This window comes from Hyalella azteca, unplaced genomic scaffold, assembly GCF_000764305.2.
Source record: "Hyalella azteca isolate HAZT.00-mixed unplaced genomic scaffold, Hazt_2.0.2 contig15278, whole genome shotgun sequence".
Classification (NCBI taxonomy): domain Eukaryota; kingdom Metazoa; phylum Arthropoda; class Malacostraca; order Amphipoda; family Hyalellidae; genus Hyalella; species Hyalella azteca.
The window spans coordinates 46,226-60,871 of record NW_025945135.1 but is presented as its reverse complement, the minus strand read 5'-3'; the positions used below and the strand labels follow the sequence as shown (position 1 = coordinate 60,871).

The 14,646-nt window shown below is 36.6% G+C and overlaps 1 protein-coding gene across 4 annotated transcripts; it reads left to right on the top strand.

Moving 5' to 3' along the window:
* The first annotated feature begins 2,220 nt into the window (after positions 1-2,220).
* Positions 2,221-14,185, top strand: LOC108669853 (facilitated trehalose transporter Tret1). Of its 4 annotated transcripts, none has more exons than XM_018157279.2 (9): positions 2,221-2,518; positions 6,448-6,823; positions 7,205-7,333; positions 7,624-7,830; positions 8,772-8,968; positions 9,692-9,842; positions 10,608-10,760; positions 11,850-11,953; positions 12,499-14,185. In XM_018157279.2, exons 1-9 carry the CDS (start codon positions 2,351-2,353, stop codon positions 12,802-12,804), a joined length of 1,791 nt encoding a protein of 596 aa, XP_018012768.1. In that variant the 5' UTR covers positions 2,221-2,350; the 3' UTR covers positions 12,805-14,185. The 4 variants fall into 4 exon arrangements, with proteins under 4 accessions (XP_018012768.1, XP_018012770.1, XP_018012769.1 ...); XM_018157281.2 differs by lacking the exon at positions 2,221-2,518 and adding an exon at positions 2,572-2,633; XM_018157280.2 differs by lacking the exon at positions 2,221-2,518 and adding an exon at positions 4,172-4,402.
* Positions 14,186-14,646: the final 461 nt, after the last annotated feature.

Genomic DNA, 14,646 nt, shown 5'->3' with positions numbered 1-14,646 from the left:
AATATAATAATGAGCAGTTGTGCACTAAGTGTTCAAAAAAGTACCTATACTCTATATTATCAGTTTTAGCCAGGATTATTCTGGGACATTTTGTTATATTTTATATGATAGCAGAGCACAGGTTCCAATACTGGTGATTTTCCTATATATAGCAGTTTAGCATAGGTATATATGGTAGGTACCAGTACTAGGTATATTATTTTATAGGTACTAGTGATAATGAAGAATACCTCAAAGGGGGTGGATAGCTAGACTTCAGCATAGCCCAAGTCCACAGTGCGATTCATATACCTTCCCGAGCGTAACGCAACCAGGCATCTTCACAGCTTTTGACACAAAGCACCCACCACAACAGCGCTGTTCAGTCACAGGCCGCAGCGCATACAGGCCGGAGCGCAGCAGGCCCTACCGCAACAGCTACTCCTAATGTAACTTGACCTAACCTAACCTGTGCCTGTTGGGTAGGTTAAGGTAGGGCCTGTTGCGCTCTGGCCAGTTGGGCTCCGGCGCTGTGAAGCAGTGGCTGCGTTGTGCACAGCAGATTTACTGTTAGCCAGATTTACCCACAGCTCATTGATCTGAGGCTATGTGTAGATATTGCATGCTGATGGTTGGCATTAGGCTCAGGGCCTGTTTACGAGTCAATTTTGTTACCCACGGCTGCGCTCCCCCTCAAAGGGAGGCTCCAAGTCAGACTCAGAAATCCTGAATAGTAATTACTTCTGGTAGCTCTTATGGTCCTTGATGACCTCTACTGAAAATGTTGAACATGATTTCTCATTTTAAATTGGTAAGCTTTTAAAAAGCATCACTATGTATTTCTTTCAGTTCATGTGAAACCTGCAGTGGCCATCATACGATAGCTGAAAAGTTTGGACTGCTGTGGCTGACCCTGCATTAATTAAAGATAATCAGTTAAAAAGCTTAATATAATATAAATTTTGTATTGCAGTTGTAATATTTTAGTATTGATTGATTAGAGGGTTCAAAATGATGCACAATATCACATTTGTGTCCAATTTATTACTGTCATCAGTTTGATTGGTAAGATTCGTGACCCTTGTAAGCATTTTGTTCTTTAGTATTGGATGCAATTGACAGGAACTCAGAAAGATGCTGGTTTTCATGGATTAACACTTGACTTCATCTACCTTTGTACTATGTGCCTGTGGCCCAGTTTGAGAGAAAATTGTTTGTGTGTTGAGGTGGGGAAGAATTCAATAGTCAAATGTTAACCAGCATACGTGGCACATAGGAATATAGGACCTGTTTGCTGTTTGTAAGTGTTGTTGGGGTTGTTTTTATTTGTTAGGATATGAGGCATAGGTTAAAACAGTGTTTAAATGGCTAAGCAACTTGAACGGAACTAAATGAAGTGTCCTAATCACTTCTTGTGTCTGAATGTCACTTGAGATTGAGGCATGCTATTGCTGTCATGTATAAACTGGATCTCCTTCCCAGCTTCAATCATTTTAGACATTTCACTTTAAATTTGGCTTCTTTTCATTTGTGTAGGTATTCACAAGGATTTTCCTTCTCATTTTGATCAATTGCTTTTGACAATCAATTCAAACATAAATTTATAAATATATACCTATATATAATGTATATAATGTGGTTTTACCTCATAGTAAACTCATTTTGGCCAGCTGTACTTAGGATTGGTAATCTTCAAAAATACAATACACATACATTTATATATAGATATACATATCATCATTTGTTCAAGATAAATATTTTAGGCCATGGAATTAGTATTCTCATGTCAGAAGCTTCAATTTCGTCTCATGACATGCAAGGATAAAATGAAAATACCAGTATTTGATTATCAAGGATACAATTATATAGTAACTTTCAAGAGCAAGTTGAATATTAATAATTATATGGATGGTATTACTCCTCCATCAAAGCTAAGCTCCTTCATTTGCATGTTTTTTCCTGCAATTATTCCATTAATATCATTAAACCAAGCATACGATAAAATGTTCTATGTGTTTTTTCAGATCTGTTCTTGTGATGATTGAATATTGTCAGAATCTCAGAAATGCAATGAAATTTTTAGGCATAGGATCAAATATCCATGAAACTTCTGTTATGACTATGAATAAAATTACAAAAAATAAATAACTGAATAAATCTAACTAGTACAAGTAGATCTGTGATAATGATTGTAATTCTATAATAATTATGTAACTAATAATTATATAATTATTATAATAATTAAATAACTAATAAAATTCACCCTGTGTGGGATGAAATTTCAAAACATTTGGAATACTTTGCTGAGAGAGAGTGAAGAAGTTACACAAAAATATAAAGAAGAACAACATCAGAAAATATCCTGAATAAAATGTCTGAAGATCATGATGCCTCCTGGGGATGGGGGGCTGACGAGAGCCCACAAGATGATGATGAAGTTGTGGTGCAGGAGAACCCTGCTGCACAACTGCAGCCTCCTGGTGGTGATGACGATGATGATGATGGTGATGACAGATCACCACTCCTTCCCGACCAACAGGTAAAAATCCTGATTATTATATTATTCTCTTCAGATTTATTATTATTAGCTGCAGCCTCCTGGGGATGATGATGATGATGATGATGACAGATCACCACTTCTCCCTGGCCGACAGGTAAAAATCCTAATTATTGTATGATTCTCTACAGATTTATTATAATTGCTAGAAAAATCTCTTAATTTTGGTACTAAAATCTCTTGATTGTTTGGAATCACAAAAATATCTACAAGAAATATTCTAAACTAAAAAAATGGCACACAGATTAAAGAATAACTTATGAAAAAATATGTTTATGGTTTTTAATTGATTGTATTTTATTCTAAGATTGTGGAAGTGATAATATAGCAGGAAATATTAATTTTATATTTATTATGTGAATTTTTGTGCCCTTTGCTTTGCTTTCATTTTCTCTCTCAAGTGTAGTAGATTCTTTCAATTAATATATTTTTCATGAATGTGTTTGAAAAACTTTATAAACATAATCTATCTTTTTTACAAAAATCAGGAAAAATGTATACAGAATATTTCATTACAAAAATCCAAGAATGTATTTTTATTCACAAGATTTTTAAGTTTACAGGAAAAAATTGTACAAAATTGTTTCTTACAAAAATCCCAGAATGTATTTGTATTCACAATATTTATTAAATTCAATGATAACGAGCTCAATGTGGTTTGTTGATGAATGATGGATACTTGTGTGAGTATGTAGAAAACAAGTTCGTGAATTAATATGAAACTGGATGCCCGTACATTAAATCGTGATTTTATAATACATGTTTAAGTTATATATCAGACAATTCAATTGTTTTTAATGAATGGTCTAAATAACAGTCCCGTTCGAGCTTCTAACAGTCCCAAAAAATTAGATTATGGTACTTCGTTATTTGAACAATCATAAATGAACTTTTATACGGTGGCGTCATCGAAAATGGTTTTGAAGTTTCCAAACTGGTGGAAAATACTGATGTGTTGCAACTGGTAATTATTATCATTAAATAACTTTACCAGCAGATATTTCCCATGCATAATAAGTGCGATCGCAGCAAATGTTAATTCCCTCCAGGTTTACCTTTTATTTTGATAAACGATAATTTTCCAGGAAACTATTGGAAAAAAATTTATCTTATCAGCTGAAAGTTTGTTATTTTGCTTCAAGCCCTAACTTTGGCCGTTTGAATTAGTTTAATAGATGGAAAATCATATTACACTCATTTGAGATTTCGTCGCATTACATTAATAAGACCTATTTCTTGGTTGTTACTTAGTTATTAATATTACTTAGTTAACCGCTTCTACTTTGGTCCTTAAAGAAATTTTGATCTTTGATATGGCATCAATCTTCTACCGAGTCGTGAAATTTGCATCATCAGTTTCCACGTACATCTCGACATATTTGAACACTTTTAATACACCTTACTTGCGACGTTCTCCGTTGCGCATTTTATAAACATTCTTAGTTTTTTTTCTGTAGTAAAATAGACCACTTTTGTGGGAAATCTTATACCAATATTTTTTTTATTGAAAGTAATTTGTTGTGTAAAGTTAGTTCCCCTTAGTTCATCCATGCTCCGTTTGTTTACGACCAGTCAAGTTACTTATGCGATTTCATATCAATTCTTGATAAAGTAAATACGATTAAAGATTACGCGATGTTTTCGTAGTCATGATACCCGAACTTTCCAAGGCCTCATAAGTTCGGCAGTCGAAAATGTAGGAAAAGTTATCAAATAATTTTGTGACGGAATTTAGAAATAGAAAATAATTGGTGCATCAGCAATTGAAATCGAAAGGAATTAGATAGACTGCTCTCTTAAGCTCGACTTGATCTCATTTTCAGGTTCACAGCTTCCTTTGTGCGTTGAAAATACGGTGAATTAAAGGTATGAAATATCATCACTTCTAAGAAGACGTATTTGATTGTGGCGAAGAAGTTCAGTACCTATTACTGCCTGCATTTATCGTGAAATTTCTGCTGCCTGATTTATGGGGTTTTTGATCAAAGAAAATCGCCTGAAAATATTACTACTTTCTTTGCATAATATTATGCATTCGTCTAATTTGTTGGGAGCTCGAATTTCGGTATTTTTAACTTTGAATCAAGAAGATAAATCGAGACTTCTTTTGAAACCGCTTGTAAGCCGAATTAGTTCGCAGTTTGGCCACGCAATTCTTTATTAGTTGTTTTATGGAAAATTTCAGCGATTAGTCGTCGCTACATATCATTTTTCTGCAATGAAATGTACGTATAAATCATGGAAGCAGAAATTCATAAAACCGGAACGTTTACCCCTTGAAGCCGACAATGCCTATCATTAAATCCGCTGCGCTGTTTACCGTAATTTGTTTCCACTGCAATGAACGTTCAATTATTTAACAGATATGTGCCGTCTTTGGTCGAAAACCTGTTCGATAAGTTGACACGACTTGAGGCGTGACACGCGCTCTGGTGTGATGATAGCTCGGCGATCCTGGTCGTCATGTTACGATATTTTAACCTCAACTCGGCTTTATTTGTGTCAGCTCAATAATTTCATAGATAAGCGTGTCATAGTGAAGATGAACGTGTCAAGTGAAGATGAATCCGGGTTGTGTCGTCGCTATCGGCTTTAGCTTGTCCGATTTTTTTATACAGATTAATTTTGCCAGCTTGTAGGTCCTCATCAGTGATATCGATTCTTGGAAAGGATTAAATTTTTATTATATATTTAGCATTCTAGTTTTGACACTTGTTTTTATTGGATGTTGTAAGGTATGTTTTCAGTGACTGAAGCGAACTGTTTTTCCACTGAAACCTGTTGTCTAATCAGTCGCTGTTGATGAATTGAGGGGCTTATCAGTTGAAGCTTTCAGGCTAACTGTATAACTGTACGTTCTCAATGAACTTCCCAATTTTTCAATTACCACATAATGCTTTTTGTACAGTTAATGAAGTTGAGGCCAACGGTGATCGGTAAAAAATTTGCTTAAGATAGATTGAAATCATTCTAGGATCTCAACTGAGTATTTCTACAATATTTATTGGTAGTTGATAACAACATTCATTTGATTCCTACTCTGTAGTGTACCGTTATCAGTAGATGTGATTGCTTCTTAATTAAAAGTCGCATGAGCGACAGGCGTTCGGTTGTGCTTGGAAAGCTCAGAATGTGGCCGAGTTTGTTATGTCAACAACGTATTCTTGTTGGTATACTAGAGTCGTTGCCATGTCGTTTGCACGCTTCTGTCTCCTGCTCCCCTGTATGTACTCTCATTTGTCACGCTCTTGCGAACGTTCAACATCATCGTTTATCTGGTATTTTCATGTGTTAAAGATTTTTCTGATTTACGAAGTCACAAAATAAATCCACTTCGCATCTGACCAGCCGAGGTGCGCGTCATCTGTCTTATTCATGTGCATTCTCACCATTCGCGTTCATGTGCGCTTCCACAAGCCACATCCATTTGCAATTTCATGTCACATCCTTATGCAAATTTATCCGGCGCGTTCGCATACGGCGGAGGCCGTGTGCACTTCGGTCTGTTATATTCAGTACACCTTCATCGTCCCGTTCATGTGCACCTCTACATGTCACGTTCGTGTACACTTTTGACTGCCACGTTTATTTGTGCTTTTTTTTTTGTCCTACTGAACATAAGTCAACCTCAAGTCGGAGATGACGAGATCGGCTCCTTCAGAACAGCGGTGTAAGGTTCCGTCATTTGAAGCTCCTCCGGTGCCTGATGTTGTATGACTTAACAATTTGATTATTATTCATGCTCTTGTGTTTGTTCCGGTGACGTTAATATGGAAAGGTGATACAAATATAGTTATGTGTGTAATCGTGCTTGCCAAGAATTCCGTGCTTGTATTTATTACATTTAAATTGTCTTAATAATGTTTGTCATATTATTTTTATTGATTAAGTAATGATGTTGATAATTTCAGGGCTCCCGGACACACGCAAGTATGGGCGACTCAATCATCGGAAAGCCGTCTCACATGGCGCAATATATTACGGCTCTTGCGGCCACCATGGGCGCTCTCAGCATGGGTGCTATTCTAGGATACTCTTCCCCTGCCGGGTCCCAGCTCAAGGGGCCAGACTTGCCACCAAACGTGACATTAAATGTCAGTAACATTGACTGTCCCTTGATCCACGACGAACCGCTAACTGACAACCAAATCTCATGGTTCGGCTCGACGGTCAACATTGGGGCGTTGATCGGGGCGCCGCTAGGAGGAGTTTGCATTAATCTCATCGGCAGACGCACCACCATGGTCGCTACCATTGCTCCATTCCTACTTGGCTGGTTTCTTATTGGTGAGATAATCTTAGTTTTTTTTGTCGTGTTTTGTTCTATATACTTGATGGTTAACTTTTTATCCACCTACACATTGTGTGTGTCTGCTTGTCGAGCAAACTTACTCTCGGCCGAGTTGAAACTCAGCAGTTGTCAATAAAATCTTATATTACGAATCAGAAATAGGATTTGTATGGTTCGGTAACATAATAACCACGAAGCTGTTTCAATATCACTAAGGAAATTATGTTTGTTTACTTTAGTTTTGTTTACTAAATAGATCGTTTCATTTTGAAGACCGGCGACATAATTTCTGTGATGACTTGAGCGGCATATGGTTGAAATATTCCACGATATCTATAAATTTATTTCATTTTTATACCCTGTATTGTGGTTCACAGAATTCGCCAACAACTTCGCGATGCTGGTGGCGGGCCGAATTTTCTGCGGGATTTGTTGTGGCCTCGTATCGCTGTCCGTCCCCACCTACATCGGCGAGATCGCCTCCCCCGACATCAGAGGACTACTAGGTCGGTCTTGTGCTTTAATCATTTATAAATTTCGAAAAAATTGTGAAACTTACTTTTAAAAAACATAATATAGGTGTTTATTTTATTTGACTACAGCTTAGTTACTGTCAGACAATGTTACGTACTATAAATGACCCAATCATAATTACTGATGATAATCTCCGCTGCCAGGAACGGGCTTCCAGCTAATGGTAGGCCGAATAATAATTATAAATAATAAATTGATTTAATTAATCTAATAAATAATCAATTATAATTAAGTTTTAGTATTAATTGAATTCCCATGTCAGGAACGGGCTTCCAGCTGATGGTGGTGATAGGAATCCTGTACGTGTATTCCCTGGGGGCGGGGCTGTGCTGGCAGTGGATAGCGCTGCTCTGCCTCATCCCTGCGGTCGTCTTCTGCGTGGCTATGTTCTTCAGCAAGGAGTCTCCTGTGTTCCTCCTGTCCAAGAACAAGTCCCAGGAGGCCAAAGAAGCCCTCCAGTTCTTCAGAGGTAAGAGCTGAAGGCCAAGAAAAAGTCCCAGCAGGACAGGGAAGCCCTGCAGTTCTTCAGAGGTGAGAGCTGAAGGCCAAGAAAAAGTCCCAGCAGGACAGGGAAGCCCTGCAGTTCTTCAGAGGTGAGAGCTGAAGGCCAAGAAAAAGTCCCAGCAGGACAGGGAAGCCCTGCAGTTCTTCAGAGGTGAGAGCTGAAGGCCAAGAACAAGTCTCAGGAGGCCAGAGAAGCCCTGCAGTTTCTTCGCTCTGGTGTGTAATATTTGGTGGGACTAATAGTTGGGGTCTTCCTTGAATAACAGCTCGTGTTAATATCGACACTTACCAGTTTTAAATTTGACTGCTAAACAAAGCTGGTACTATTCCCTCAGTTCGCTCTGTTCACTGTCATACCATGAATGTACCATAAACTCAATAAATTTTGTATCAGGTTCGTTTCCAATAAACGAATTGTTCCGTTTATTGTTCCGTTTCGCTTTTACTCTCGTCAAAACATCCTAGGCTGATAATCATATTCCTTAGTGTTGGCCTGCCAGCAAACTTATTGACTAGCGAATATATAATTGGAAGTCTGGGGCCGTACCATCAGAACTTGCTGTAGTATATGTAGAGTTATCAGTAATATAAGTGTGTCTATAATTTGTAAGTAGGTCTGTGATTGGTGGGTTTGGCTTGAAAAGCGTTTACTGATGGAGTACCAACAGCGACAATTTTCTTGCGAAGGGGAACTTGCTTGGTGTGTTATTAATTTAACTTGTTTTATTGCAAGTTTTTACAATAATTGTGAAATGTAGCAGGATGACGTAGGTATGTTTTATTGATAGTTGAAGTAAAAAACACTTTTCACATGATAACCATTCACTCCCAAATGTTTTTTGACCAAAATGATTTTAATCTCATCGTTTTCTTATTGATTTTATCTCAACTATTGTCTATTTACAGGAGAACACTACAACATTGAGCCTGAGCTGCAGCAGCTGACGCAATCCATCGAAGAAGCTCAGCGCAACAAAGCATCTTTCCGGGACCTGAAAACTCCGTACATATTAAAGCCGCTGCTCATATCCCTGGCACTTATGTTCTTCCAGCAGACTTCTGGCATCAACGCGATCTTGTTCAACCTCAACGAGATATTTAAGGTCTGTAGTTCCCTCTTGACGATACGTGATATCTGGTCTGTAGTTCCCTCTGTTAAGGTCTGTAGTTCCCTCTTGACGATACTTATTGATATAATAATAGTCCAAAGAGAAGAATTTAAGAATATTTAGATATTTAAGCTAGGTCCCTTTTTGACGATATTTATTTATAATATAGATATTTAGGAATATTGTACATATTTGAGGTTGGTAGACGTCATTATGGCATTGACGCTTTTATCCTGTTGATTCATTTAATGTTTACTCCAAATATGCCTCCTTGTTAATAAGTTAATTATGTTATTATATGATTTTTTGCTATAAAGTTTCATGTTTTGGTCATGAACTCATAATTGGTCACTCATAATTTTTCTTCAAACATCTATCATCATTATTGATATAATAATACGTCATAATCCAATTGATGAAATGCTGATTACCTACATGATTAAATTACTGACGACTCCATATTGATATGACATATTACGTTGAACTGATATTGATTTTGCTACGTTAATTTGGTTGATGTTGGTGTTGCTTTGTTGATGTTTATTTTGGCTTAGATGTTGATTTTAATATTAATATTTCTGTTTAAATTTTTTTATTTTGCCGTAAAATGTTGAAGATGTTGATTTATGTTTATGCACGTTTTGATGTTTTGATGTTAAAGTTTGTTTTCATTTTGTTAAAACATGACGTACATGTTGATGTTGTTGATATTGGCAGAGCGCGCACGTTGAACTGGGGGAGGACGCGTCGTCCATCATCATCGCGGCCGTGCAGGTGGTGGCCACGTGTCTGGGCGCAGTGCTGATGGACAGAGCTGGCCGCAAACTGCTCCTCATACTGTCCGCCGGTGCCATGTGTATCTCCCTAGGTCAGTGGGCCGTGTGGTCCTATGTGGCCGTGTGGTCCAGTGTGCCATGTGGCCGTGTTGTCCAGTATGCCATGTGTATCTCCCTAGGTCAGTGTGCCGTGTGGTCCAGTAGGTATATGTCATGTGTGCCTTGTAGGTACGTAAGTTGTGTGCCATGTGTCCCTTGCTGGACAGTATAGTATATCATATTTGTCTCTCGGTCAATGTAACAATCAAATAATTAGGTTAAAAATTAAATATTTAAATGAAATTTTCAAGTAAATTTTATTTCTTCTCATTCAATATGCGTCATCGATGCTTGGTATTCGTACCTAAAACCCTGTAAAGAGCGTTACCATTAGTTGAAAAATACTTACCTCTGTTAGAAATGTTGATGTTGTTTACGGGCATGCAAAGTGTAATGTTTTAGCCTTTTTGGGGCAGGTTTATCGCCCCTATAGCTTGAGAAATGCTGTTCTGTAATGTTTGTTAATCCTAGTCGTCACCTACATTGTTGTCACATTGTTATTATTGTACGCTAGAGGAACAGGCGTTGTGCAAGATGTACCAATCCTGCGGCATTACAAGCTTAATGCTAAACCATAACTTCCTCCGTCGGTTAAAACAAATTTCAGTTCGATTATCAATATCTTTCCATTTTTCTCTAACAAAGTACAAATGTAATTAACTATTTATTTGGCACAACATTCAGTTCGGTGATAAAGCAAAGAATTGTGATTTTTCTTTCAGCAAGGAAAAATAATTGATTATTTATTTGCATTTCAGTTGGAATGGGCGCGTATTTCTTCGTGTCTGAACAAGATCTTGAGAACCACACCACCAACGCTGACAGTCTGGGCTGGCTGCCCCTCTTATCCATGATCATCTTCATCACCTTCTTCAGCATCGGCTTCGGTCCCATCCCCTGGCTCATGATGGGTCCGTTATGAAGCTTATTGTGATATTCTCACTTTACTTTCTTTTACAACTTATATTTTGCTAGTATTATAGCCTCTTGTTCTACTTCTTTTACAACTTTTATTTTGCTAGTATTATAGCCTCTGATTCTACTTCTTTTGTAGTTACAAATCATATTCTGCAAGTATTATAGCCCCGGATTCTAACCCATTCTCTGGCTCATGATGGGTCAGTTATGAAGCTTATTGTGATATTTTTACTTTACCTTCTTTTACAAATTATATTTTGCTAGTATTATAGCCTTGGATTCTACCTCTTTTACAAATTATAGTTTGCAAGTATTATAGCCTCTGATTCTACTTCTTTTACAAATTATATTTTGCAAGTATTATAGCCTTGGATTCTACCTCTTTTACAAATTATATTTTGCAAGTATTATAGACTCGGATTCTACTTCTTTTACAAATTATATTTTGCAAGTATTATACTAGTCTCGTATTCAGATCCCTCCTCTGGCTCATGATGGTTCAGTTTTGAAGCTTGGGGCAACATTTTAACTTAACCATTACTTTCTTACTCGCATGATTATTAAGGACTTGAACAATTAACATATCTTTGGATTTTAGTCTATCATAGGTTTTTTAATTTGTCATTTTATGTCAGAGGGTATAATGACATTATGTTTTTAGCCGGTGCTGGGCATGGCTTTGTTGAACGGAAGGCAGCGTTAAAATTTATACTTCAACTTACATTAACTATTTAGTGAACGTAAATTTAGATCAACGCCATATAAGAATATGGTGCATATTGTAGTATCATGTGTCCACTCACATTAATTGAATGAATCATGTGTATTAGTTGTATTGAAATATCAATAACTTAATTACGGTATTAGTTTTAATGGAATGAAAGGAATGATTGTTGTTACAGGTGAATCACTACATTAATTATTAATTTTAATAGAATGAAAGGAATTATTGTTGTCACAGGTGAATCAATAACCTAATTATTATTTTAACAGAATAAAAGTACGTAATGATTGTTGTTACAGGTGAATCAATAAGTTAATTATTAATTGTAATGGAATAAAAGGAATGATTGTTGTTACAGGCGAGCTGTTCTCAGCGGAGGTACGGGAGCTGGCCAGCACCCTGGCCACCCTCACCAACTGGCTGCTCTCCTTCATCGTCACGCTCGTCTTCCAGCCCCTCATCGTCAGTCTTATTAATAAGAATAATTAATAAATAATTATAATGAATTCATCATAATAATAATTAATAAATAATTTTAATAAATTACCAGCCCCTCATCGTCAGTCTTATTAATAAGAATAATTTATGTAAAATTTTAATAAATTGATCATGACAATTAATAAATTATTATAATAAATTGATTATAATTAATAATTGTACCGCTATAGTACATCTTATATATATATTGATAAGTATATGTTCTATTTCAAATACATTTTTATAAAAATGTCATTAAATACGTTATCTTGCAGTGTAATATATTAGAAATATTTTTTATAATAAATTGATGCATGCGTTTGGTAGAACCTCTGATAAATAGCATTACCCAGCGAGAGATTACATTAGTTCACTGGGTAAATTAATTACTAGTTGTTCACTGCTCAACTAACGCATGTTTAATAACCCATAATTCTTGTCATCTCTATAATATTATATGTTTCAGTGTGAAAAATATAAAATTAGTACAATATACAATAAATATACTTATATGTTAATTGGTTTTCCAGGACGCAATTAACAACTCGGGCGTTTACTGGCTGTTCGCCATCTTCTGCGCCTGCAGTTTTGTCTTCTCGCTGCTTGTCGTGAAGGAAACCAAGGGCAAAACTATCGAGGAAATCACCTTCATGTTCGGAGGACCACCCCCCAACGCAGGGGGAAATGTTGCCCCCAGCATCCCTGTTGTTGTTGTTGTTAATGCTGCCCCAAACGTCTCCCCACCGTCTGGGGAAGACGAGAGGAAGCGTTCTACAGCCTCATCGTCGTCATCGTCGGCGTCCGAGGGCGCGGATAACAAAGGCTTTGTTGCGTAAAGGGGACGGCGCCTGATGTTGTGAACTTGTTATAGATTCTTGAACATTCCAGTTAATGGAGATATGGTGGAAAATGGTATTTTTTAGGGAGGTGATAGATTCTTGAATATTCCAGTTAAGGAGGATATGGTGGAATGGAAGACTTTTGTGAACTTGAGATAGATTCTTGAATATGCCAGTTAAAGGGGATATGGTGGAATGAAAGATTTTTGTGAACTTGTGATAGGTTTTTGAATATTCCAGTTACGGAGGAAATGGTGGAAAATGTCTTTAACTTTTGACGAGGGTAGGAGGATATATTTTGAGGAGGGTACGGGGAGCAGAGGGATGACTTTCAACACTGGTAGATAGAACAGAAGGATATATTTTCGTGGTGATAAAGTAGCTGGGGAATATCATTGATAGACTGTAGGTAGAAAAGGTTATTCTGAATATGAAATGACTGTGTGATATTTTTTTAAACTGGGTACATTGAAAAAATTATATTTTTTGTAACCTAAGTAGGGAGGACAGGTTGATACTTTTTTAAAATTGGTAGGTAAATTAAGATATTTTGAACTTGCTTGGACTGATTATTAGGATATTATTAACCATTTAAGGTAGAATAAGTTAATACTATTTATCCAGTGTACGTATTACTAGATGAAATTTTGTACTTTATCAATTAGGACAACACATTTTTGCAGATTAATTGGCAGCTTAGCTGTGCCGTTTCTACTTTTGATTGGGTAGGAGGCAGTAGAAATTTTGCAGTGCAATGTAGCATTTCTGGGTAGAAAACTGCGTTACGAACGTAGAGATGGTATTGTGTTTCAACGCTTCATCCAGTATTTTGAGTTTTGTACTATTTATATCTACCGATTTCCGTAAATGTTACACGTATGGATGCATAGTTTTATTTAAGTGTAAACTGATTCCATTATTTTTTTAACGTCTCGAGATTATTACTGAGAGGAAGTTTTATTGTATGGGAAAGAAAAATCTAAACAGTGAGTCCATTAAACAAGTCATATTATTGCTGAATTGTTAGTAATTAATAATATAAAAATATTATTTATCAAATTATTTACTACCGCTAATTTTAATTAGCATAGAAGAAGTGGTTGTTGTAATATCCAACATACGCTTTTGTCAACGTTTGCATTAATGGTCTTTCGTTACGTTATGTTTATGTGTTGTTTATTTATAGATTATACATTATGCAATGTATATGGTGACGTTTTATGCAAATATACAATTACGTCGTTGACATCACAAGATAGTGCCTTATATTCTAGTATGGAAGCAGTTGTTACGCTGCTTGTCAGCTATTCGTTGTTCGCATCAAGATCAACTGTTTCGGTCTGTGACGCGCACTTAGAATAAAAGTTTAGTATTCGTCTTTTGTTCCTTTTAACATATCTTCCTGCGCTTAACTATCTCTTCCAAAGATCAACTATCTCTTCCTAAGCTCAACTATCTTCCTGAGCTTAACTATCTCTTCCTGAGCTTAACTATCTCTTCCTGAGCTCAACTATCTTTTCCTGAGCTTAACTATCTCTTCCTGAGCTTAACTATCTCTTCCTGAGCTCAACTCTCTCTTCCTGAGNATCCCTTCCTGAGCATTTAATCATATTCCGTCAGTTTCCGAAAGGGTATTTTGGACTGTTATTTACGGAGGCGAAAAAAATTAGTTGCTGGGTACAACCAAGAGTAGCCGACAAACATTATAGGGAATGTGGTGTCCCAAGTATCGTAATATCACAGCATTTCATCTTTTACAGCAAGGTTTTTTTGCAGACATCATCAAATGATAATCTGAAGCTTTAGGATGATGGTCTCGTATGCCCAAGATGCACACTC